The sequence below is a fragment of the Ovis aries genome, chromosome 2 (assembly GCF_016772045.2).
Source record: "Ovis aries strain OAR_USU_Benz2616 breed Rambouillet chromosome 2, ARS-UI_Ramb_v3.0, whole genome shotgun sequence".
Lineage (NCBI taxonomy): Eukaryota > Metazoa > Chordata > Mammalia > Artiodactyla > Bovidae > Ovis > Ovis aries.
In genome coordinates, this window is record NC_056055.1 from 238,073,848 (window position 1) to 238,096,162 (window position 22,315).

Below are 22,315 nucleotides of genomic sequence, written 5' to 3' on the forward strand. Positions count from 1 at the left end.
CTTCTGACCCAGATTCAGGCGACCTAAGCATGGACTGAGGCCAGAGACTGGGATTCTCCTCTCTGTTGTCCTGTCAGGTGTTTTAGGGTAACCACACTGTCACAGAGTCAGGTGTCCTTTAAACATCCCGGTGACTGGATGTGTCAGGTTACACTGAGTGGGGTCACGGTGTCTGAGCAGAGTCCCAGCAGAGTGTTCCCCGACCTGATGTGACTCGTAATGCTTACACTGTGGGCCGAGTGCTGGGCACAGCAGGGAGGAAGAGTTTGCTCAGGTCTGAGTCAGGGGCAGAGCTCCTCAGAATGAGGCCTCCAGGGACCTCCTGTTCTCCTGTCAACATTCTGAGTGTCCCTCTCTTTATTCCTCTTGCCCCCAAACATTCTAGCTGTTCTCTGCCAAGGCCTTTTCCTTTAGTCTCTTAGTAAGTTTCTTTCTTTTACCCCCAAATGAATCCCCTAAATAAGCAGTTGGGTCTTTTTCAAGTAAAGAATTAAACTGCTGATCTAAATGAAATAAGACTGTGGGAGAAAATTACAAACGTGGGAGAATTACAAACATTCCAGAAATTTCAGAGGTCCCCACGACCATCACCCCTTGTGCAGAGTTCTGGATTCTCTATCAGATAATTCCCAGAAACTCCAGTGTCCACTTTCCTTTATTTAATACAAGTCCTCTTTTAGAACTTGCCATTCTCTGGATCTTGTGCTAATGACAGCTCTCATTTACTGTGTACCAACTAAGTGGCAGGAACTGAGCTAAGTTCCCCACATATGTTATGTATTTTTAAAATCACAGTAACCCAGTTTTGGTCATTGCTATCACCATTTTCCAGATACGAGAAGTGAGGCTCAAGACACTTGAAAGTCACTTGCCCAAGATCACACAACTAGGATGTCACTTTACTAACAGCCCATGATATAGACATAGACCTGAAGAAACAATGACCGTCATCTCAAATGTTTTTTGAGCATGAGATGGAGTATAAAGTTGGAAATAAGATCAGAAGAGAAGGTGAAATTATTGGTCATTCAGGTGACCCCAAGTCTCTGCTCTTCATTGGAAGGGCAGCACCCCCCTCCGCACCCCATCCCTGGGGAAGATGGTAGGAGTGCTATTCTCTGTCTCATCCCCTTTTCAGGATCCTGAAGCTTTCATAAAACAGCATCGTAGTCATCGTGGCTTTCTCACCTGCCTGCTGCTAGCACAGAATGAAATAAAGCTGTGAAGCCTTTGGACAAATACCCATTCTGTCTCAGCCAGATGGAATTAGGGGGAGCAGGTGGTGGGCTCCCAGGCTGTGTAGGTAGTGAGTTCTCACTCTAGGGCACTGTTTACTCTCAGGGGATTTCTTCTTTTTTTACAGTTGATGTCAATGTTTAAAACTGAAGCTCTATGCAAGTGACTTGGTTTTTAAACCAGAATTACAGTAGTTTGAAAAAAAATTTAGCATTCTCATTTGGCACCCTGTTGAAAGAACTTGGATTTGTTTGCTTGTTTGTTGGTCTCCTGGAGCTCTTCACTGTGGTCGTGAGTGAAGACGGAGGGGACAGAACTCACTGTGCGCCTGCGATGTGAGCCAGCATTTGTTCTTTGAGGGCCTACTAAGTGCTGGGTACTGAGGTGAATAATCCGTAGACTTTGCCCTCCAGGAGCTCACACTTCAGTCTAAGAGATGGTCCAGGGGTAAGTGCTCTGATAGACTCTATGGATGCACAGAAGGGGAACACCCAACCCTGTCAGAGTGCTGTCTCTGGAGACACAAGGTCTCAGCTGAGTCCCCCAGACAATCTGGGGCCGTAAACAAGGAGTGAAAATAGAGGAGCCTGCATGGGCAGAAGCCCAGAGGAGAGAGAAAATGTGGTGTGTCTGACTGATGACACGCCTTGAGTGTGCTCAGTATGTGGTCCTTGAAGGAGGAATCTGCAGAAAGAGGCTCAGAAGGGACGAGCCTCGGTCACAGGATTCAGACCCCAGCTGGATTTCGTATCCTGTGACGCGCTTTACATTACCTTCCCTCTGGACTTCACCCCGCACAGACAGGTTTAGGGCCCAGTCCTTCCACCCCCATCTCCTCACTCTTGTCTCTGACAGTCAAAGGTGGCAGCACACCTCCAAGGAACTGTCCCTAGATGCGGCCTGGGGAGCGCCGAGTTCTTCCTGTCTGGCCTCTCCTAGCAGCTTCTGTGTGGTCCAGGCCTCTCCCCACCTGAATGGTGGAAAGGGTCTTCATTTTAGAGAAGCAAGAGCAGAGATAACAGGAGGCTAATCTGTGGCTCATGGTGTGTTATCCGGGACCACTCGCGAGAGCACTAGTCCCAACCTCGCCACTCACTGGTAGAGTGAGGATGTCAGGCCAGTCTCCCTGCTTTTCAGTTTTGTTGTTCTTGTTTTGCTTTTGTCTTGGGGGGAGGGAGCGGGGTGGGGTTGGTTTCTTTAATTGAAGTATAGTTGATTTAAAATGTTATGTTAGTTTCTGGTGTACAGCAAAGTAATTCAGTTATATATATATTTTTCTTTTTCATATTCTTTTCCATTGTGGTTTATTACAGGGTATTGAATATAGTTCCCTGTGCTATTCGTTTTGTTTTTTTTTTTTTCCCAGTTATTTTTTGATAAAAGAAAGGGATTGACCAAGGTCAGCTGTAGTAAACATGGGCATTCATGGGACTTCCCTGTCGGTCCAGTGGTTAAGACTGAACTTCCACTGCAGGGGGTGTGGATTTGATTCCTGGTCAGGGATCTAAGATCCCCACATGCTGTGCCATGTGACCAAAAAAAAAAAGGCATAAGTGCCATCCCCCCCAACCTTTGTCTTCTGTGTCAAAGCCAATGACAAAGCTTCATAGCTCCCTTTTCTATGTACCTTAAAACATACACTCCTCTTTGTCTCATTCTCCCCAAACAACACTTTTTTCTGCCAAGACAAGACAAGGCCTCAGCATCCTTCTCAATGTAATCCTGCATCCATGGAAATGATTATGAGGCTTGAGTCCTCTGATTCAACAATTGTCCAGTTCTGACGAGTCTGGGAAGCTGAAGCAGACAGCCTGCTCACCAGGATTTGCTCTGGCACCCGTCCCGGGAGCAAGGGTGTGGCTTGAAATAAGGGATCCTGGGCACAAGATTTCACCAAGGGGCCCCTTTGCCACCAAAGTCAGCAGCCCACCAGGCAGGGGCTGTGTTGTCATCATACCCAGCAAAGAGACAAAAGCGGCTGCAGGCTGTGGCCCCATCTTCCTCTCTGAGGCAACACAGAGAATTGTTCTTCAGTCACTCAGTCATGTCCGACTCTTTGCAACCCCATGGACTGCAGCACGCCAGGCTTCCCTGTCCTTCACCATCTCCTGGAGCTTGCTCAAACTCATGTCCATTGAGTCGGTGATACCATCCAACCATCTCATCCTGTGTTGCCCCCTCTCCTCCTGCCTTCAATCTTTCCCAGCATCAGGGTCTTTTTCAGTGAGTTGGCTTTTCGCATCAGGTGGCCAAAGTATTTGCACTTCAGCATCAGTCCTTCCAATGAATATTCAGGATTGATTTCCTTTAGGATTGACTGGTTTGATCTCCTTGCTGTCCGAGGGACTCTCAAGAGTCTTTTCCAACACCACAGTTTGAAAGCATTAATTCTTTGGCACTCAGCCTTCTTTATGGTCCAGCTCTCACATCCATACATGACTACTGGAAAAACCATAGCTTTGACTAGACGGACCTTTGTCGATAATGTCTCTGCTTTTTAATACACTGTCTAGCTTGGTGATAGCTTTTCTTCCAAGGAGCAAGCATCTTTTAATTTCATGGCTGCAGTCATTGTCCACAGTAATCTTGGAGCCCAAGAAAATAAAGTCTCTCCCGCTTCCCCATCTGTTTGCCATGAAGTGATGGGACTGGATGCTGTGATCTTCGTTTTTGGAATGTTGGTCTTTAAGCCAGCTTTTTCACTCTCCTCTTTCGCCTTCATCAGGAGGCTCTTTAGTTCCTCTTCACTTTCTGCTGTAAGGGTTGGTGTCATCTGCGTGTCTGAGGTTACTGATATTAGCCCTCAGCAAGCTAAGCAGCAGACCCTCTGCAGCTTCCTTCAGGCAGATTTCCTGATTTAGCAGGTGTGGAATATTGGAGGCCTGCAAGCTATCGGGTAACCTTAGTGGAGGGAAAGAAGGAGTTTGAGAGGATAGAGAGAGGATTTCTTTGTCAGTCCTGAGTAGAACCTTCCAGAAGCTGCCCTCAGTCTCTGATTCCCTTCCATTCAAAGTGATTGTTCTTCAGAAGAAAAGCCCTGAACAGTGGGAGGGCCAGAGGACTCTGAGGTGGGGTCACCAGAAGAGGCACAGGGAGGCAGGCAGGAGTGCCCGCACACCATGGAACACGGTGAGCTTTGCCCTGGGAGCCCAGGACTCCATCCAAACTCCACCAAATGCAGCCACCAGCATCTCCTGCTGGGGGGCAAGCTGGAGAACTTTATTCCTCCACGGTGGCCCAATTGTGCCCTGCTTATTAATGGTAAAATCAAATCCCACGACAGTGTACCCAGCACACCTAGCACTTTACTAAATCACAGAAGGTGGCACGCGTGTGACTATGGGGATTGGAGATGGACCCGGGAGAGCCACAGAAGACATCGGTCACCTTCACCCAGCGCCCTGTGCTGGAGCGCACGTTCTTGGCTCTCTGTGACGAGCAGAGGAGAAAGTCTCCCTGACCCAGGACAGCTCTTCCTGCAAAGCACTTTGAGGTGATGGGGTGGAAGATGCAGGATAAGGACAAATGATTGCTAATTAAATGCAGAAGGCGGGAAAGATATCTTAACAGAGCTGGCTGGTGCCCATCCAACACAGCCAGCATAACCGAGCCAGTCCCCAGAGTACTGGCCTCTTTTCCCCGCCTCTCAAAAGGCTCTTTCTTCTGCCTGCTTTTGTTTCCCTTGTAGTTCCTATGGCATCACAGGTGTACAGCCTTGGCCTCAAAGGAGCCATTGTGACCTTATCCCATCTGGGATCTGTCAAGTGAAGGCAGAGGCAGTGCTCTGAGTTGCGTGGCGCCATCACGCTCACGGGGGACGGCACTGAACAGTCTTGGGAAAGTGACTTGAGATCCAGCCAGGCTGTGTTTGGGTGCCTCGCTTGCACTCCATAACACAGCCACCCGCTCCTTTGGTGAGTTGAAAGATGAAAAACAAGGAAGAAATTGCTATCATTACACTCAAGGTTCAACTCCTGGAATTTAGACCCAGCCCGGTTTTCCCTCCTGTCTCTGCAGAGCGGTGTCCTTGACGACGCAGTTAGAACTGTCTGCAGGAACAGCAGTGTCTGGCATTGATGGCATTCCGTGGAGCAGGCTGGGGCTGGTCTCCCCGGTGCGCAGCAGCTGGACCAACACAGCTCTCCCCCAACCCCCGCCTGCCCCCTGGGTGAGCAGCCTGTGGCAGGCCCGTCCCCGCCCTCAGCCACCTGTGTTTGCAGCTTCAACTTTCCATCTCCTGCCCCTCGCCCTGCCCCTCCTGCCGCACAGCTAGCCTCCCACAAGACAAAGAAGAGAACTAGGAGTGGGTTGCAGCGCTTTTTAAATTGCCATTTGGAGGCAGATGGTTCCCCTGTGTGCTGTGAGGGTAGAGTTCCCGTCCAAGCTGACCCTGGAACACAGGAGGATGCAAAGCCATGTGGGTTTCTTCCCAGGAGGACTTTTCAGAGCCTTCGTGACTCTAATGTGCAGTCTGAATCTTATAAAGGGAGTTTAGTAGGCAGCGTTGCCCAAAAGTATTGTGTCCCAAGGAATACCCATAGTATCTCCCAGGACGAAGATTCCACACCCACAGTGTAGGGAGTACCGGCTTAGCGTTGGACAGTCTGAGCTTTGGGGTCAAGCTTAAAATCAAGTCTTGCCACTTACTGTTAAACCTTGGGCAAGTTTTTACCTAACTTCTCTGACTTGCAGTTCCCATCTGAAAATTGGGATGATAAAACACTGTCCAGATATTTTGAGGACTAAACATTGTCTTGTATATAAAGCTAATAAGCACAGTATCTGGAGCTCAAGAAGCTGTTAACATTGTAGTTTAACTGTCCAGACAGATCACCCAGAATAAGTTTATCTACTACCCTAGGTTCCACATACACACAGCTGCCTCCCAGCCCCAGGCAGCCAGCACAGAGTACCTCTCCTCCACAGCATACTTCTGGCCACCTGCTTCAGGCTGCAGATGTAACACCTTCCTCCCCACTCCAAGCCACTGTTCCTTCCCCCTATCTCAACATCCGGTTGCCCAAACCAGAAGTCTGGGAGCCCTGAAAGATCCTCAGCCACTCTGTGGAATCAGTCACCCAGTGACATCAATGCCATTTCTTATTAAAGGGATTCCAGGTTATCAAATTCTTCTCTCCATTCCCACAGCTGCAGTCCAGACTGCATCTGGGCCTGGCCCACAGTCAGGTTAGACTCTCTGCCATTCCTACTGGCAGGAATATTTCTTTCGGTCCACCCCATAAACTTGTGTTTATCCTTGAAGTTCCTGCTAACGTGTCACACCTTCCAAAGTCCCTTTGCTAACCCTTTGCTCTCCCTCCAGCCAGTCCCAGTGTTTTCGAACGTTGAGTCCCCACGCCGTCAAGCTCCTGGGCAGGAGATACTTTTTATTTTTTCATCATTAAAGCCCTTGGCACAGTACCTGGCACTTAGTAGGACCATCACTAAATATTTGTTGAATTAAATTTACTCAGATTTTCCAAAAAGTTGCCTTCTTCCTTTGAGTGATTCGGTGATCATTTTTCCAGAGGTATATAGCCAGCTTTTTCAAAGATTTCCTTGGATGTTCCCACAGCTGGCAACAGCTGCCATTTGTTGGCCTCTGCTGTATATCAGATACTCTAGCAAGTGCTTTCTGTCTGCAACTCATCTAATCTGTGAGGTGACTTCTAGTGTGCTCCCATTCCACGGAAGACTACTGTGAGGTTCAGCTGCTGCTGCTGCTAAGTCACGTCAGTCATGTCTGACTCTGTACAACCCCATAGATGGCAGCCCACCAGTTTCCCATCCCTGGGATTCTCCAGGCAAGAATACTGGAGTGGGTTGCCATTTCCTTCTCCAGGAAGGTTCAGCTAGCCAGTCAATAACCAAGGTAGGGTTCACACTCAGAACTGCCTCTTTAACTCCATATCCATGTTCTACCCTTCATCTAGGAACTGAGATCTTGTTGTTGTTCAGTGGCTAAGTCGTTGCCGATTCTTTGTGACCCCGGGGACTGCAGCAGCACACCAGGCTTCCCTGTCCTTCACTATTTCCCAGAGTTTGTTCAGACTCATGTCCATCGAGTCGGTGATGCCATCTGATCATCTCGTCCTCTGCTGCCCCTCTTCTCTTCCTGCCCCCAAACTTTCCCACCATCTGGGTCTTTTCCAGTGAGTCAGCTTTTCACCCAAGTTTTGGAGCTTCAGCATCAGTCCTTCAGTGAATATTCAGGATTGATTTTCCTTAGGATTGATTGGTTTGATCTCCTTGCTGTCCAAGGGACTCTCAAAAATCTTCTCCAGCACCACAGTTTAAAAGCATCAGTTCTTCAGTGGTCAGCCTTCTTTATGAGATCTACTTACAGTCTTATCTATGGTCATCTAGATTTTTAAGAATTACAGTCTCAGTACAGATTTGATCAGCACTTTCCCTTGAGGAAAAGAGGTGTGGGTTTTTGCTTAGATTGAACTCCCTTAAGGATAATATCCATTTTTATTTGTACCCATCCTACACCAGTATTTTCCTAAACAGCCCAGGACTAAAAAGAGTAAATATCCCTTTAATAGCTAAGTCCCTGTGCTGTGAGCTCTGCCCATGATTCCCTAAATGTCTGTTACCTTTACACTACATTTTCTCACTTAAGAGGAAAATAAAATTATTTCTTTAAGAAGCATTCTCAACCACTGTTTTGGTCCCAGACACTGCTAAACACTGCATGAGCTTAGTTAAGCTCATGCCCCCCATGAGCTCACAGTCGAATAAGGAGACAACATATATTCTGACTGTAAAACTCAGTGATAAGTGAAAAGAACCCTGAACTGAGTCTAAAAGACTTGGATTCGAATCCAAATTCATATCTGCACTCCAAAATTCAGAAAGTTCTGAAAATCAACAGTTTTGTTTTGTTTTTTGGTTTTTTTTTTCATAACTCTTTTGGAGGCAAAAGCTGATCTAAAGTGAAATTTTTATATAGTCACTATTTGATCCACTTCATGTGCATATTCCTACATTTTGCTGCAGAAACAATGTCTGTTGGGAGTGCTGTCCATCCCCCAGGGTGGGTTGCAGATAACATATGAGCCTGAGCTCTGCAGGATGTCTAGCCCCAGAAGTTGGAAAAGGAATGTGAACTTATGCCATGTTGTGATGGGTTAAAGAAAATGCTTGAAAAAACTTCGTAAAGTAGAAAGCAATGACCTTGTGTAAGATGGTCTTAAATGGTAGAGACAGTCACACCATCCATGTAATGGGGGCACTCAGAGTGCAGCAAGTGATTTTTATTACTGCTGAGCCTAAGAAGAGGGTCAAAGATGCCTTGAAGGAAGTAAAATTTCATCCAGGTCTTAAAGAGTGAGTTGAATTTCTCACTTCACAAAGAAGCTGTGGAAAAAAAGAATCCTGGGCTGAGGGAGGAACATGTAGAAAATGTGCAGGAAAAAAATGTATTTAAGTAGCTTGAGTGCACAGACTCTGTCAGCTTACAGAAAAACTCTGATTATTTGTCGCAATGCAAGAGAGAAGCAGTGTGGATAATACAAAAGGACAATGAGGCCACGATCCATTTGCTCCGGGCAGGATTTTTCTCTGGAATTCAGATTTCTACATGTGTTCTGGGCTGAGGCCTTCCTGCTTATCCTGGGAGGGGAGGCTGGCCCCCTTCGTCTCCCCAGGCAAGGATTGAAGACACCTACCGCTCCAAACCGGCGCTCCTCCTACAGCCTCCTCTGCCTGGTCTGGGGTCAGCCCTTCACCAGCTGGCTTCTCCAGTATCACATTGCCAGGTTCAATTCAGATCAGCCACTTACTACTTCAGGGGGCCTTAAAAAAGTTGTCTGCCTCTTTGGTGCCTTTGTTCCTCAGCTATACAGTCAGAGTAATAGTATGAAAACTCACATGGAAAGCACTTAGCTGAGCGCCTGGCTGGTGCGCACTCGAACAGTAGTTATTATTGTTACAAGGACTCTCCCTCCTCCAGATATGTATAAATACATACATTTCTTAATACTTAACCTACAAGGGGAAAAAAAAAGCCCTTTCTTTATTCTCTCTGCCCTAGTCATCAACTTCTTCTTAGTTAACCATTTTCTGTAGAGTGTTTCTACATTATTTTGATAGATTGCAGCTGTTTTTCGGTCATGGTAATAACCATCTGGTGATGTCCATGTGTAGAGTTTTCTCTTATGTTTTTGGAAGAGGGTGTTTTCTATGACCAGGGTGTTCTCTTCGGCAAAATTCTGCTAGCCTTTTCCCTGCTTCATTCTGTACTCCAAGGCCAAATTTGCCTGTTACTCCAGGTATCTCTTGACTTCCTACTTTTGCATTCCAGCCCCTTATAATGAAAAGGACATCTTTTTGGAGTGTTAGTTCTAGAAGGTCTTGTGGGTCTTCATAGAACCATTCAGCTTCAACTTCTTCAGCATTACTGGTTGGGGGCATAGACTTGGATTACTGTGATGTTGAATGGTTTGCCTTGGAAATGAACAGATCATTCTGTCATTTTTGAGACTGTATCCAAGTACTGCATTTCAGGCTCTTTTGTTGACTATGAGGGCTACTCCATTTCTTCTAAGGGATTATTGCCCACAGTAGTAGATATAATGGTCATCTGAGTTAAATTCACCCATTCCAGTCCATTTTAGTTCACTGATTCCTAAAATGTCAACATTCACTCTTGCCATCTCTTGTTTGACCACTTCCAATTTGCCTTGATTCATGGACCTAACATTCCAGGTTCCTATGCAATATTGCTCTTTATAGCATCAGACTTTACTTCCATCACCAGTCACATCCACAACTGGCTGTTGTTTTTGCTTTAGCTCCATCTCTTCAGTCTTTCTGGAGTTATTTCTCCACTGTTCTCCAGTAGCATATTGGGCACCTACCAACCTGGGCAGTTCATCTTTCAGTGTCCTAACTTTTGCCTTTTCATACTGTTCATGGGGTTCTCCAGGCAAGAATACTGAAGTGGTTTGCCATTCCCTTCTCCAGTGGACCACATTCTGTCAGACATCTCCACCATGACCCATCCGTCTTGGGTGGCCCCACACAGCATGGCTCATAGTTTCACTGAGTTAGACAAGGCTGTGGTCCATGTGATGAGTTTGAGTAGTTTTCTGTGACTGTGGTTTTCGTTCTGTCTGCCCTCTGATGGAGAAGGATAAGAGGCTTATGGAAGCTTCCTGATGGGAGAGACTGACTGAGGGGAAACAGGGTCTTGTTCCGATGAGCGGGGGTATGTTCCCTCCCTGTTGTTTGGACTGAGGCCAAACTACGGTGGAGGTAATGAAGTAATGGCGACCTCCTTTAAAAGGCCCCATGCAAGCACTGCCGCACTCGGCCCCGACCCTGCCACAGGCCACCCACCCACCCACAATGGATCATGGATCACCATGGGTCATGGTGGATGGTCATCGTGGATGACTGTTGGATCATCGAAAAAGCAAGAGAGTTTCAGAAAAACATCTACTTCTGCTTTATTGACTACACCAAAGCCTTTGACTATGTGGATCACAACAAACTGGAAAATTCTTCAAGACATGGGAATACCAGACCACCTGACCTGCCTCCTGAGAAATCTGTATGCAGGTCAAGAAGCAACAGTTATAACTGGACATGAGCAACAGAATGGCTCCAAATCAGGAAAGGAATACATCAAGGCTGTATATTGTCCCCCTGCTTATTCAACTTCTATACAGAACTCATGATGCGAAATGCTGGTCTGGATGAAGCACAAGCTGGAATCAAGATTGCCGGGAGAAATATCAATAACCTCAGATACACAGATGACACCACCCTCATGGCAGAAAGTAAAGAAGAACTAAAGAGCCTCTTGATGAAAGAGGAGAGTGAAAAAGTTGGCTTAAAACAACATTCAGAAAACGAAGATCATGGCAACCAGTCCCATCACTTCATGCCAAATAGATGGGGAAACTGTGGAAACAGTAGCTGACTTTATTTTTCTGGGCTCCAAAAGCAGATGGTGACTGCAGCCATGAAATTAAAAAACACTTGCTCCTTGGAAGAAAAGCTATGACCAACCTAGACAGCATATTAAAAAGCAGAGACATTACTTTGCCAACAAAGGTCCATCTAGTCAAAGCTATGGTTTTTCCAGTGGTCATGTATGGATGTGAGAGTTGGACTATACAGAAAGCTGAGTGCCAAAGAACGGATGCTTTTGAACTATGATATTGGAGAAGACTCTTGAGAGTCCCTTGGACTGCAAGGAGATCCAATAAGTCAATCCTAAAGTAAATCAGTCCTGAATATTCATTGGAAGGACTGATGCTGAAGCTGAAACTCCAATACTTTGGCCACCTGATGCAAAGAACTGACTCATTTGAAAAGACCCTGTTGCTAGGAAAGATTGAAGGCGGGAGGAGAAGGGGATGACAGAGAATGAGATGGTTGGATGGCGTCACCGACTCAATGGACATGAGTTTGAGTAAGCTCCAGGAGTTGGTGATGGACAGGGAAACCTGGTGTGCTGCAGTCCATGGGGTTGCAAAGAGTCGGACACGACTGAGTAACTGAACTGAACAGTCATGGTAAAGTGTGTCCTCCCTTGTGTGTGTGCTGTGCTCAGTCATGTCTGAGTCTTTGTGACCCCGTGGACTGCACCCCACCAGGCTCCTCTGTCCATGAAATTTTCCAGGCAAGAATACTAGAGTGGGTTGCCATTTTCCTCCTCCAGGTGGAGTCTTCCCAACCTAGGGATCGAACCCACATCTCTTGCATCTCCTGCATTGGCAGGCAGATTCTTTACCACTAGCACCAACTGGGAAGCCCATTGCCCCTCTTACTTTGGTCATAATCCAGTACAAGGATTCCCAGGGTGGGTCCCTGGAGGTCCTTGTAGGCCTTCAGAGGGATTCCCGTGCTAATTTCAGCTGCTGGATTAAAGCAAGATAAATAAGAGCACCTTGAAAGTAGATAAGCCCCACCCTGATCAATTCTCCTGAAAGTGAAAGTGAAAGTTGCTCAGTCATGTCTGACTCTTGGCGACCCCATGGATTATACAGTCCATGGAATTCACCTGGCCATAATACTGGAGTGGGTAGCCTTTCCCTTCTCCGAGGGATCTTCCCAACCCAAGGATTGAACCCACGTCTCCCACGTTGCAGGGAGATTCTTTACCAGCTGAGCCACAAGGGAAGCCCAAGAATACTGGAGTGGGTAACCTATCCCTTCTCCAGGGGATCTTCCAGACCCAGGAATCAAACCGGGGTCTCCTGCATTGCAGGCGGATTCTTTACCCACTGAGCTATGAGGGAAGTCTGGCCAATTCTCCTACTCTGTGTAAATTTCATCATTTGCAGGAGCTTTCATTTCCTGCTTGATAAATTGGGAATATTTATACTTTTGTCACAGGAATCTTAGATTATGCATTTAAAGCCTTCGGCACAGGGATTTCCCTGGTAGACCATGGTTAAGATTCCATGCCTCCTCTTCAGGGGCACAGGTTAGATCCCTGGTCAGGAAACTAAAGATCCTGAATACCAGCCTTACTCTACCAAGAAACAAAAGTTAAGCTCTTACCACAGGACCTGGTGTATAATAAACACCTCATAAATACCTGTCACCTTTATTACTACCAGTACAAGCCATTTCTTGGAAATCACACTTTTAACCTTAGCGGAGCCTCAGGTATAATTGAAAGGTCAGATTACAGCAGGAAGCAGGCAGAATTACACCAGCTTAGTGAAGTGACACTGTTGCCTAATGCTGAGAACCTCGGGGTAGCTGTTACAGGTACCTTCAGTAAGTAAAAATAAGGAGAATTATTACTTAACGAGTACGTTTGGGCAGAGAAAAACACTGCAAACAATAAGTCTTAGAGGTGTAGAGAGAGACAGAAAAGGATTCTCTAATAATTAAAAGTCATGAGGCTCAATTGGTCTGTTAATAATACACAGATCAGCCCTTTCTGATTGGAAGGTCTCCTTTTATTAATAAAACAAAAGTAGCACGTGGCATTGCCACTGGGCAGGTTTTACCCATTAACCAACATTCCAGTGGATGCAGACCGTGACGTCTAGGGCATAGACATTATGAGCAGAGGCAGTTACCACACAGACTTGAAATGGAAAGAGCCCTTGGAAGTGATCGAGTGCACGGGAAGGTGATGGTGACATCACCCCCATTTTAGAAATAAACGGAAGCCTGGAGCAGGGGTGGAACGTGCTCTTGGTGACAAAGCCGTCTGAGGTGGAGTTTCGCACTGAGACCAGCAGCTCTCCATCCAGCATCCTTCCTGACAGACCAGGATCCTTGTCATGAAGGGACATCTCTCCAGGGGGCAAGCTACAGTCACCCAGGGAGTTCTCTCCCACCTCCATGAGCCATCTCTTTTTCCCTCACCACTCTGCAGCTAATGGAAATGTCTTCCCTATGTGTGTTGGAGCAAAAGGAAAAACTGGAGAACAAATGAGCCATGCAAGGGTTTCCCAGTTGTTCCTTGGGGTGCCCCTTATCTGGAGACTCTGATTCAGTGGATCAGAGCTGGGGTCTGAGAATCCATAAGATTAGTATACCAGGTGAATCAAGCAAGTTTGGACAACACAGGGCTAACCCAGGCCCACAGGAGTTTGAACCATTTTCTGCCCTGGAGTGGGTGGTGGGGTCACGAGGTCACCAGGACTGTCCACTTGCAGTTAATGAGAGTTAACCTGTATCCTGTGCGAATTCCTTCTGGCTCCTCTCTCCTAACAAAACCCTCATCTCTGGGGCACACAATGGTAGCTCAAAAATGTTGCTGCCTGACCTACTTTGGGGAGATGATCTGAGCAAAAGACTCCCTGTCTAGCCTGGGTGACATGAACATCTCTCTGGCTTTGTGCTTAGACTGAAGAACCTGGAGCTGGCTGCTGTGGGCGGATCAGACGTCCATGTGAAGATGCTGGCGGCCCCTATCAATCCATCTGACATAAATATGATCCAAGGTAACCTTGGTTTCTGTGGCTTATGCTAATTGGCTTTTTTGCTTAGCCGCCACCTCGTTTTCATTCCTCCCCAGGTGTGGGTGTGAAATTCCTGTGATTAGCAGCAGCTGTTCTCCAGATGAGGCAGTCTGCGCACTGTGTGAGCCCTCTCTGGCCTCCCCTCCCTGGAATGTGAGGCTTTTCTAGAGTTAGGAAGATTGCAGTGAGGGAGCAAACCCACCGTTGTAAAGTGCCGACAGCATGCTGGGCTCAATCGCTACGTTATCTAATCTCATATAACCCGTGAACGTGAGGAGTACATCCCCTTTACAGATGAAGAGGCTCAGGCTCAGAGAGGTTGGTCAGTCACACAGTTGGTTAGATCGGGCTGAGGTCCGTCTGACTCCAAAGCCCATGCCCTCACCACCCAAGCTTCATGGATGACCCTCTGTGCTCTTCTCCCTTAGGAAACTACGGCCTCCTTCCCCAGCTGCCTGCTGTTGGAGGGAACGAAGGTGTTGGACAGGTCGTAGCCGTGGGCAGCAGTGTGACTGGGGTGAAGCCAGGAGACTGGGTGATCCCAGCGAATCCTGGTTTGGGTGAGTTTCTACTGGTGTCTCCAGCATGTGTTATTTCAGATCCTATTTCACAGACATGGTACACATTTCCTCCTTGTCTCAGTGTAAGAAAGCAGCATGGGGCTTATTACTAGTTCCATACACCCACCTCCAAGGGGGATGGAAGCTGGACCAGAGAGCAGCATCTCTGCTTCTTTTGCTCAGGAGACAGTGCATCAGCGCTCAGCACTGTGCACCCACGTTGACTGGAGCTCTTACGTCCCAGGGAACGTAGGGTGCACCGGGGAATCAAGGCAGCCCCTGCCCTCCGGGAGGTTAAAATCTCACTGACGGAATCTCCAAATCAACAGCCTCCACAAAGGGAGTGCTACGGGTTCACAGAAAGCAGAGGGCACCTCTGGCAACTGTGTGTGAGAGAAAGTCTCGAGGGCTTCAGGAGGAGGCTTCATTGGCAGGGACCTCTGATGGATGTATTTTGGTAGGTGGAGATGAGCCCTAAATGGTGGCATTTGGAGAACACAAATGGAGCAAAGACACAAAGGTGACTTTTGGAAATGGAGGAAAACTCGGTGTAGCCTCAGCAGAGGATGTGCCCATGGGAAGGGACTGCTGGAAAAAGTGAGGGGGGCGGGTCAGAAAGCGGGTGGGGCCGCCTGGAAGGCCCTGCATAAGCCACCCTGCAGGTGAGGAGTGTCTTAGAGTCTTTGGTGAGATGTGTTTTTAGCACTTGCTGGGTTTTGAGGCACAAACATCACACAGATGGATCCTGGCAGCAGCCATGAGAGGGAAGCAGGGCTGACGTTCACCCCACTGGACGTACGAGGAGCTGAAGCCTGAGAAGAAGCCCTTGTCCAAACTTAAACAGCAGACTGCAAAGACAGCCCCTAGACTCTGGTCGCCCCTGCTTTTCCCACTTCACTCCAGCGTGAGGACTCTTGAGGTTATAACTTGCAAAAAGTCAACTCAAGCTTGGTTTGCCAGAAAAGCAGTTAATTGGTTTGTGGAACAGGGAGGTACAAGACATGGAAGGCTTCAGGCACAGCTGGATCTAGAAACCCCAGGGCTGTGAGAGCTTTTGCTCTTGTTCCTATTAGCCCTCCGATGGGATCTGTCCCCACAGCGAGGTAGAAATAGCAACAGATATCGACCGCTCCTTTTGTGCCAGGCACTGTTACAAGCACTTTACCTATATGTACTCATATGCCCACGGCGTGAGGTAGGTATTGTTATTATTCCCATCTTGCAGGTGGGACAGCAGTAAACGTAAAGGATTAAGCAACTTGCCCGAGGTCACCCGGCCATTAATTGGTGGAGCTAAAAGTCACACCCACTCTGATACCTACCTTTAATGGACAGTCACTGGCAGCTTGAGGTTTGCATCATCCTTAGAGCAATCAGAAGAGCATGTCCTCCACAATGTGGCCAGTACCACCGCGTCCATCCCCCAGAAGGGCTCTGACCAGCCCTGCCTGGGTCTTTGCCCATCCACGAACCTATCACCAGGGGATGGGGCTTGGGCCACTCATAGTTGCCCCGGCTGAGTCTCTTGCCAACATCTGTGGTGTAGGGAGGGGGGCCTTCTTGCAGTTGACAATCCCAGAGGTTAGGAGGGAGCTGTTCTAGAAAGAAGAATGTATCGGGCAGGAAAAAAGTAGTATCAGGAGTCTACAAAGCTCTTTTCTTCTGTGAGATCAGGGATGCTTCCAAGAATGGCCCACCCTCTCCTATACCCCTCTTCCCCGCTCCACCACCCCACACAGTGAAAGCAGAGCCAGGTGAGCAGATTGAGAGCTGCCAAGATTCACAGGCTACGAGAGGTGCTTCGGGCCACACACACCCACTGTGCGGAGTGAAGGGCCCCTGACGTGGGTCAGACACAGTCTCTGCCCTCCACACGCCCTTGGCTGGGGTAGGAAGACGGGACTTACTACAGTGCAGCGTAATGAGTGCTGTCGTCCCAGGAGGAACACAAGGGCAAGAGCTCCCTGTCTTAGGGAGCGTCAGGGAGGGCTTCCCAGAGAAGTGAGGCTTGACCTGGGTCTGGAACAGGGGTCCCCAGCCCAACCCCACCCCACCCCCGGGGGGCCATGGACCCGGTCCCGGTCTGAGGCTGTTAGGAACCAGCAGGAGCTTCATCTGCCGCTTTCCCACCACTCGTATTACCACCTGATCCTTCCCCCCACCCCACCACTGCTGCAAAAAAAATTATCTCCCACAAAACCAAAAGGGTTGGAGACCACTGGTCTACAAGACAGGGGAAACAGAGCCAGGGGCAAAGGTGTGGCGATGGGAGAAGGCACAGCAGGCCACTCAGTGTGGCTGGGTCATGGTGGGGGCGGGGGGTGGGGCGTGCAGAGAAGCAAGATCAGGCTGGCGAGGTCGACTGGCCCTGGTCATGGAGAGCCCACATCCAGTCGGTGTGTGGAGGTGGGGGCGCTGATGAAGCGTGAAGATGAGGAACAGTTTGATCAGATTTGTACCTTACAGAGAACGCTCTGAAAGGGCGGGGGGGTGGGGGGGGCAGGAAGCCAGTGAGGAGGTGGCCGAGCAATCCAAGCTTCAGGTAATGAGGGTCTGAACAAACGGTGCTGTGGCATTGGAGAGACCGGTGGACAGAGAAGCTGGAGTAAGCGGGCTTGGTGACTAGATGGGAGAGAAGAAAGGACGCGGGCCAGGTGTGTGTGGGCAAAGGCACGTGTGTGGTGCTGGCATAGCCAGAGCTGGGATTTATCCCCCAGAGAAAGGGTGACTCTTTAAACCAGGTGCCAGTCGGGGAGGATGAGGGTTCTGTCATTGTCAGGACGATAATTAACTCGATTTATTCAGTAAACATCTTGTGAGCATCCGTGGAGTGTGGGGCTCTAGCATGCAGCACTGAACAGACACAGTCTTTGTTCTGAGACTGAGAAGACTGCAGTTGAGTAGAGTGGCCGTCATTAACCAGAGAAGTCCTCAGCTGGCCAGATCTTGGTCATTTCTCATGCTCTGATCCGCTCAGCTGTTGCTGTGCCTCTGGTCATCCTTTTCCCCAGACCCAGGGGAGGCAGGGCCAGAGAAGGTGCGAACTGACATGCCCATTGGAAATACTCAGACCCCGCTGAGGCACCTCGGGGCCTAGCAAGCACTGGCCTGGGAGTCAGAGGCCGGCTCTCCTTCCACCACCGCCGCCACCACCACCGCCCCATGACCTTGTTTAAATCACAGTGACCTTGAGCCTCAGTTTCGACGTCTCTGAAACAGCTGATTATTGTTGCCTTGTCTGTCTCACCTGAGGGAATACATACTATGGCCTTTGCAAACACTGGATTTCCGTATGCATTAGATGGGAGGTTGGCAAACTTTTTTCTTAAAGGGCCAATGAGTATATATTTTAGACTTTGCAGCCCATTCCACTTCTGCTCAACTCTGCTGTTGTAAATAGCCATAAACAATACATTAAAAAGTGGGCTGTATTCCAGTGAAACTTTATTTACAAAAACAGGTGGCAAGCCAGGTTTGGCCCATGATCCATAGTTTAGTGACCCCTGCATTAGAAGATGGAGACAGTTTAGGCTTGGGTGCACGAGAGTGGGGACTGGGAGCCCTCGGAACTCAGGCTTGGGAAATGCCGATCAGAAAAGGAGCCCATGGGGGGCTCCACAGCTGCTGTGTACCGGGCACGGTGATAGTCTGTGCAGCCCTCACTCTGTGACGGGAGTGTTGTCCTCAGCATTTCATGGGTCAGGAAAACTGCAGCTCAAAAAGGGTGACGTGATCAAAGTCACAACCAGCAAGCAGCAGAGCTGGGGGTTTTAAGCAGCCTCTCTCCAACTCGAAAGCCCAAGGGTTTCTACTTTCCCCTGAAAGCCCTGGAGGCTGATGTGGAAGCTGCCCCATCCCACCCAGGTTCTCTTAAGAAGAGGATTAGCGACTGCCAAGCCCCAGAAATCCATGTCAAGGGCTGGATTTCCATTGTCCTGCCATTAAGAGGAATTAGAAAACACCTTTGATTTCATGCACAGAGAGCCATTCACTAAGTGTTTGGCACAGAGTAGAGTACAGTCAATGTTGACTAAGATGGAAGGGGGTGATGATTATAAAGATGGTGCTGAAATCTGAAAACTAGGCTGCCCAAAGCCCAGAGAAAGGCAAGACAGCTTCTGGACTTCAAAGCACCCCTTCAGTTTTTCAGTCTTATTTTCTCAGCCAGCAGTCTTCTCTGGGATTGACACAGCTTTTAGTAAAGAATGTTCCTGCCTCCTGACCCCATTTCCTGGCCCCTAAAGCCCACCTTGTTTCTCCCCTCTTGCAGCACACCTAACAGCCTGCCCCCTGCTCCCCACCCTGGACCACAATAGAGCCAGGGCCGTGGGTCATGAGCGCACAGTCAAGAACTTTGGAAAGATAGGCTGAGGAACCCTGAGACACCATGCCAACAAGGCTCCATGTCGTTTAAGGTGACCCAGCAAGTCCTCCGCAAGCCAGGGCTTGAATCTGCCTATGTCTGACTCTGGTTTACGTGGGTCCCTGCCTGCAGGGGTGAGGACCTGTCACCCTTCACCCAGTGCTTCTCACATCCTGTTGATTCTATCTTCAAAACATAACTCGAATCCATCTACTTTTCTTCATCCCTGCTACCAAAGTCTAGGCAGCCAGCACCTCACTTCTGGGCCCCTCCAGTAGCCCCCTGATTAGCCTTCCTATTTCTACTCTGCCCTTTCCCCACATCTTTTCCACATAGCAACAGAGTGATTTTTTTTTTTTTTTAATTGAAGTATAGCTGATTTGGGGCTTCCCAAGTGTCTCAGTGATTAAAAATCTACCTTCCAGTGCCGGAGATGCAGGAGACCCAGTTTCAGTCCCTGGGTCGGGAAGATCCCCTGGAGGAGGAAATAGCAACCCACTCCAGTATTCTTGCCTGGGAAAATTCCATGGACAGAGGAGCCTGGTGGGCTGCAATCCATGGGGTGGCAAAGAGTCAGACACGACTGAGCACACAGCACATACTTGATTCACAGCGTTGTGCCAATCTCTGCTGTGCAGCAAGTGACTCAGCTGTACATATACAGACATTCTTTTTTTAATCCTCTTTTCCACCATGTCTTATCATAGGATGTTGAGTGTAGTTCCCTGTCCTGTACGGTAGGACCTCGTTTATCCATTCTAGATACAAGAGTCTGCATCTACCAGCCCCAGACTCCCAGGCCACCCCACTCTCTGACGCCTCGCCCTTACAGCCACCGCAGAGCTGTTCTCTATGTCTGTGCGCCTGTTTCTGTTTTGTAGACAGGTTCATTTGCGCCAGACTTTAGATTCCACATGTAAGTGATATCCTGTGGTGTTTGTCTTTCTCTTCATGAGTCACACTTCACTTATTGAAATAATCTCTAGCTGCGTCCACATTGCTGCCGATGGCATTGTTTCATTCTTTTTTCTGGCTGAGTAGTATTCCACTGTGTATGCGTGCCACGCCTCCTTCATCCATCCCTCTGCGGATGGACATTTAGGTTCTTTCCATGTCTCGCTGTTGTGAGCAGTGTTACTGGAAACAGAGGAGTGATGTATCTTTTGAATGATAGTTTTGTCTGGATATATCCCCAGGAGGAGGATTGATGGATCATGTGGCAGCGCTATTTTTAGTGTTCTGAGGCACCTGCATACTGCTTTCCATAGTGGCTGTACCAGCTTACATTCCCACCAGCAGTGTAGGAGGGTTCCTTTTTCTGCTCATGCTCTCCAGCATTTGTTATTTGTCGACTTTAATGATGTCCATTCTGACCAGTGTGAGGTGGTCCCTTATTGTAGTTTTGATTTGCATGTCTCTAGTAATTAGTGATGTTGAGCCTCTTTTCACGTACCTACTGGCCATCCGTACATCTGCAGCAACAAAGTGATCTTAAAGCGTAAATCCAATCACCTCAGACTTACTTTTAAAATTAGAAGCTTCCTGTTCACTAAAATCCATTCCTCGCGCCCTGACCCAGAGTACAACAGGTCACATAGAGTAAAGTTAAGTATTGTTCCATGAAACTTTGGCTTCTGTTGGGTATGTGTGTGTGTGTATATACGTAAATGGACTGAGTTAGAGTGTAACACACAGTTAACTGTGGGTCAAGATCTTGAAAGTGGTACTTTCCTGGTGGTTCTGACGGTAAAGTGTCTGCCTGCAATGCAGGAGACCTGGGTTCAATCCTTGGGCCGGGAAGATCCCCTAGAGAAGGAAATGGCAACCCACTCCGGTACTCTTGCCTGGAAAATTCCATGGATGGAGGAGCCTGGTGGGCTACAGTCCATGGGGTCGCAAAGAGTTGGACACGACTGAGCAACTTCACTGGTTCGTGACATCCATCCAACCAGGGCCACGTCGGCCACATCTCCAGCCACTCTTCCCACCCCGGTCTCCCTGCCGGTGTGTATTTGTCCTGCTCCGCTCCTATCTCTGTCCTGCCTCGAGAGTCTGCGCTTCTTACTTCCCGGGAATGTTTGCGGACTGAGTGGCTGCATCTCTGGCCTTCACCTCTCAGCCTGTCCCCTCCTCAGAGAAGCTGTCCCTCACTCCTCATGTCTGAAGTCATCTTCTCCCCCTGTTTCTCTCTCCCTGTATAACTTACAGCACTCACACTTGCTCATTCATGTCTCTCCTGTTCTGCTCCACTGGAGCGAGCGCCCCATGAACACCAGGAGCACACTGTTGTTCAAGGGCCTGGCTCACAGCTGGTGTAGGATGAGTACCTGCCCAGGGAGCCAGGTGACTCGCGGCAGGTCACAGCCTCGGTTCCTGCCCTCTTGAGTGAGCCATTTAAACTGGACATTTTATTATTCTTTTGTCTGGAACTGGAATGTGGGTTGGGGGTTCAGTTCAGTTCAGTTGCTCAGTCGTGTCTGACTCTTTGTGACCCCATGGACTGCAGCACACCAGGCTTCCCTGTCCATCACCAACTCGCAGAGTTTACTCAGACTCATGTCCGTTGAGTTGGTGATGCCATCCAACCATCTCATCCTCTGTCATCCCCTTCTCCTCCCGCCTTCAATCTTTCCCAGCATCAGGGTCTTTTCAAATGAGTCAGTTCTTCACACCAGGTGGCCAAAGTATTAGAGTTTCAGCTTCAGCATCAGTCCTTCCAATGAATATTCAGGACTGATTTCCTTTAGGATTGACTCATTGGATCTCCTTGCAGTCCAAGGGACTCTCGAGTCTTTACCACAGTTCAAAAGCATCAACTTTTCAGCACTCAGCTTTCTATATAGTCCAACTCTCACATCCATACATGACTACTAGAAAAACCATAGCTTTGACTAGATGGACCTTTGTTGGCAAACTAATGTCTCTGCTTTTTAATATGCTATCTAGGTTGGTCACAACTTTTCTTCCAAGGAGCAAGTGTCTTTTAATTTCATGGCTGCAGTCACCATCTGCAGTGATTTTGGAGCCCAAAAAGATAAAGTCTGTCACTGTTTCCACTGTTTCCCCATCTGTTTGGCATGAAGTGATGGGACCAGATGCCATGATGTTAGTTTTCTGAATGTTGAGTTTTAAGGTTGCGGGTTAAGGGGCCTTTTTTCCCCAGTTTACAGGATTGTTTCATTTCCTGTATATCACGTAACCTGTGCAGCATCTCT

The 22,315-nt window shown here is 48.4% G+C and overlaps 1 protein-coding gene across 10 annotated transcripts in view; it reads left to right on the forward strand.

The window, feature by feature from the left end:
* The window catches only part of MECR (mitochondrial trans-2-enoyl-CoA reductase), a 42,986-nt gene that overhangs the window by 2,520 nt on the left and 18,151 nt on the right, over window positions 1–22,315 (forward strand). For 9 of the 10 annotated variants that reach the window (XM_027965393.2, XM_027965394.2, XM_012150244.4 and 6 more), the window contains exons 2-3: window positions 14,062–14,159; window positions 14,606–14,737. In XM_027965393.2, coding sequence (XP_027821194.2) covers window positions 14,062–14,159; window positions 14,606–14,737 — 230 coding nt within the window. Of the gene's footprint in view, window positions 1–4,924; window positions 5,151–5,253; window positions 5,405–14,061; window positions 14,160–14,605; window positions 14,738–22,315 lie in introns of all 10 variants that reach the window. The other variant, XM_042244454.2, reaches the window with a different exon arrangement.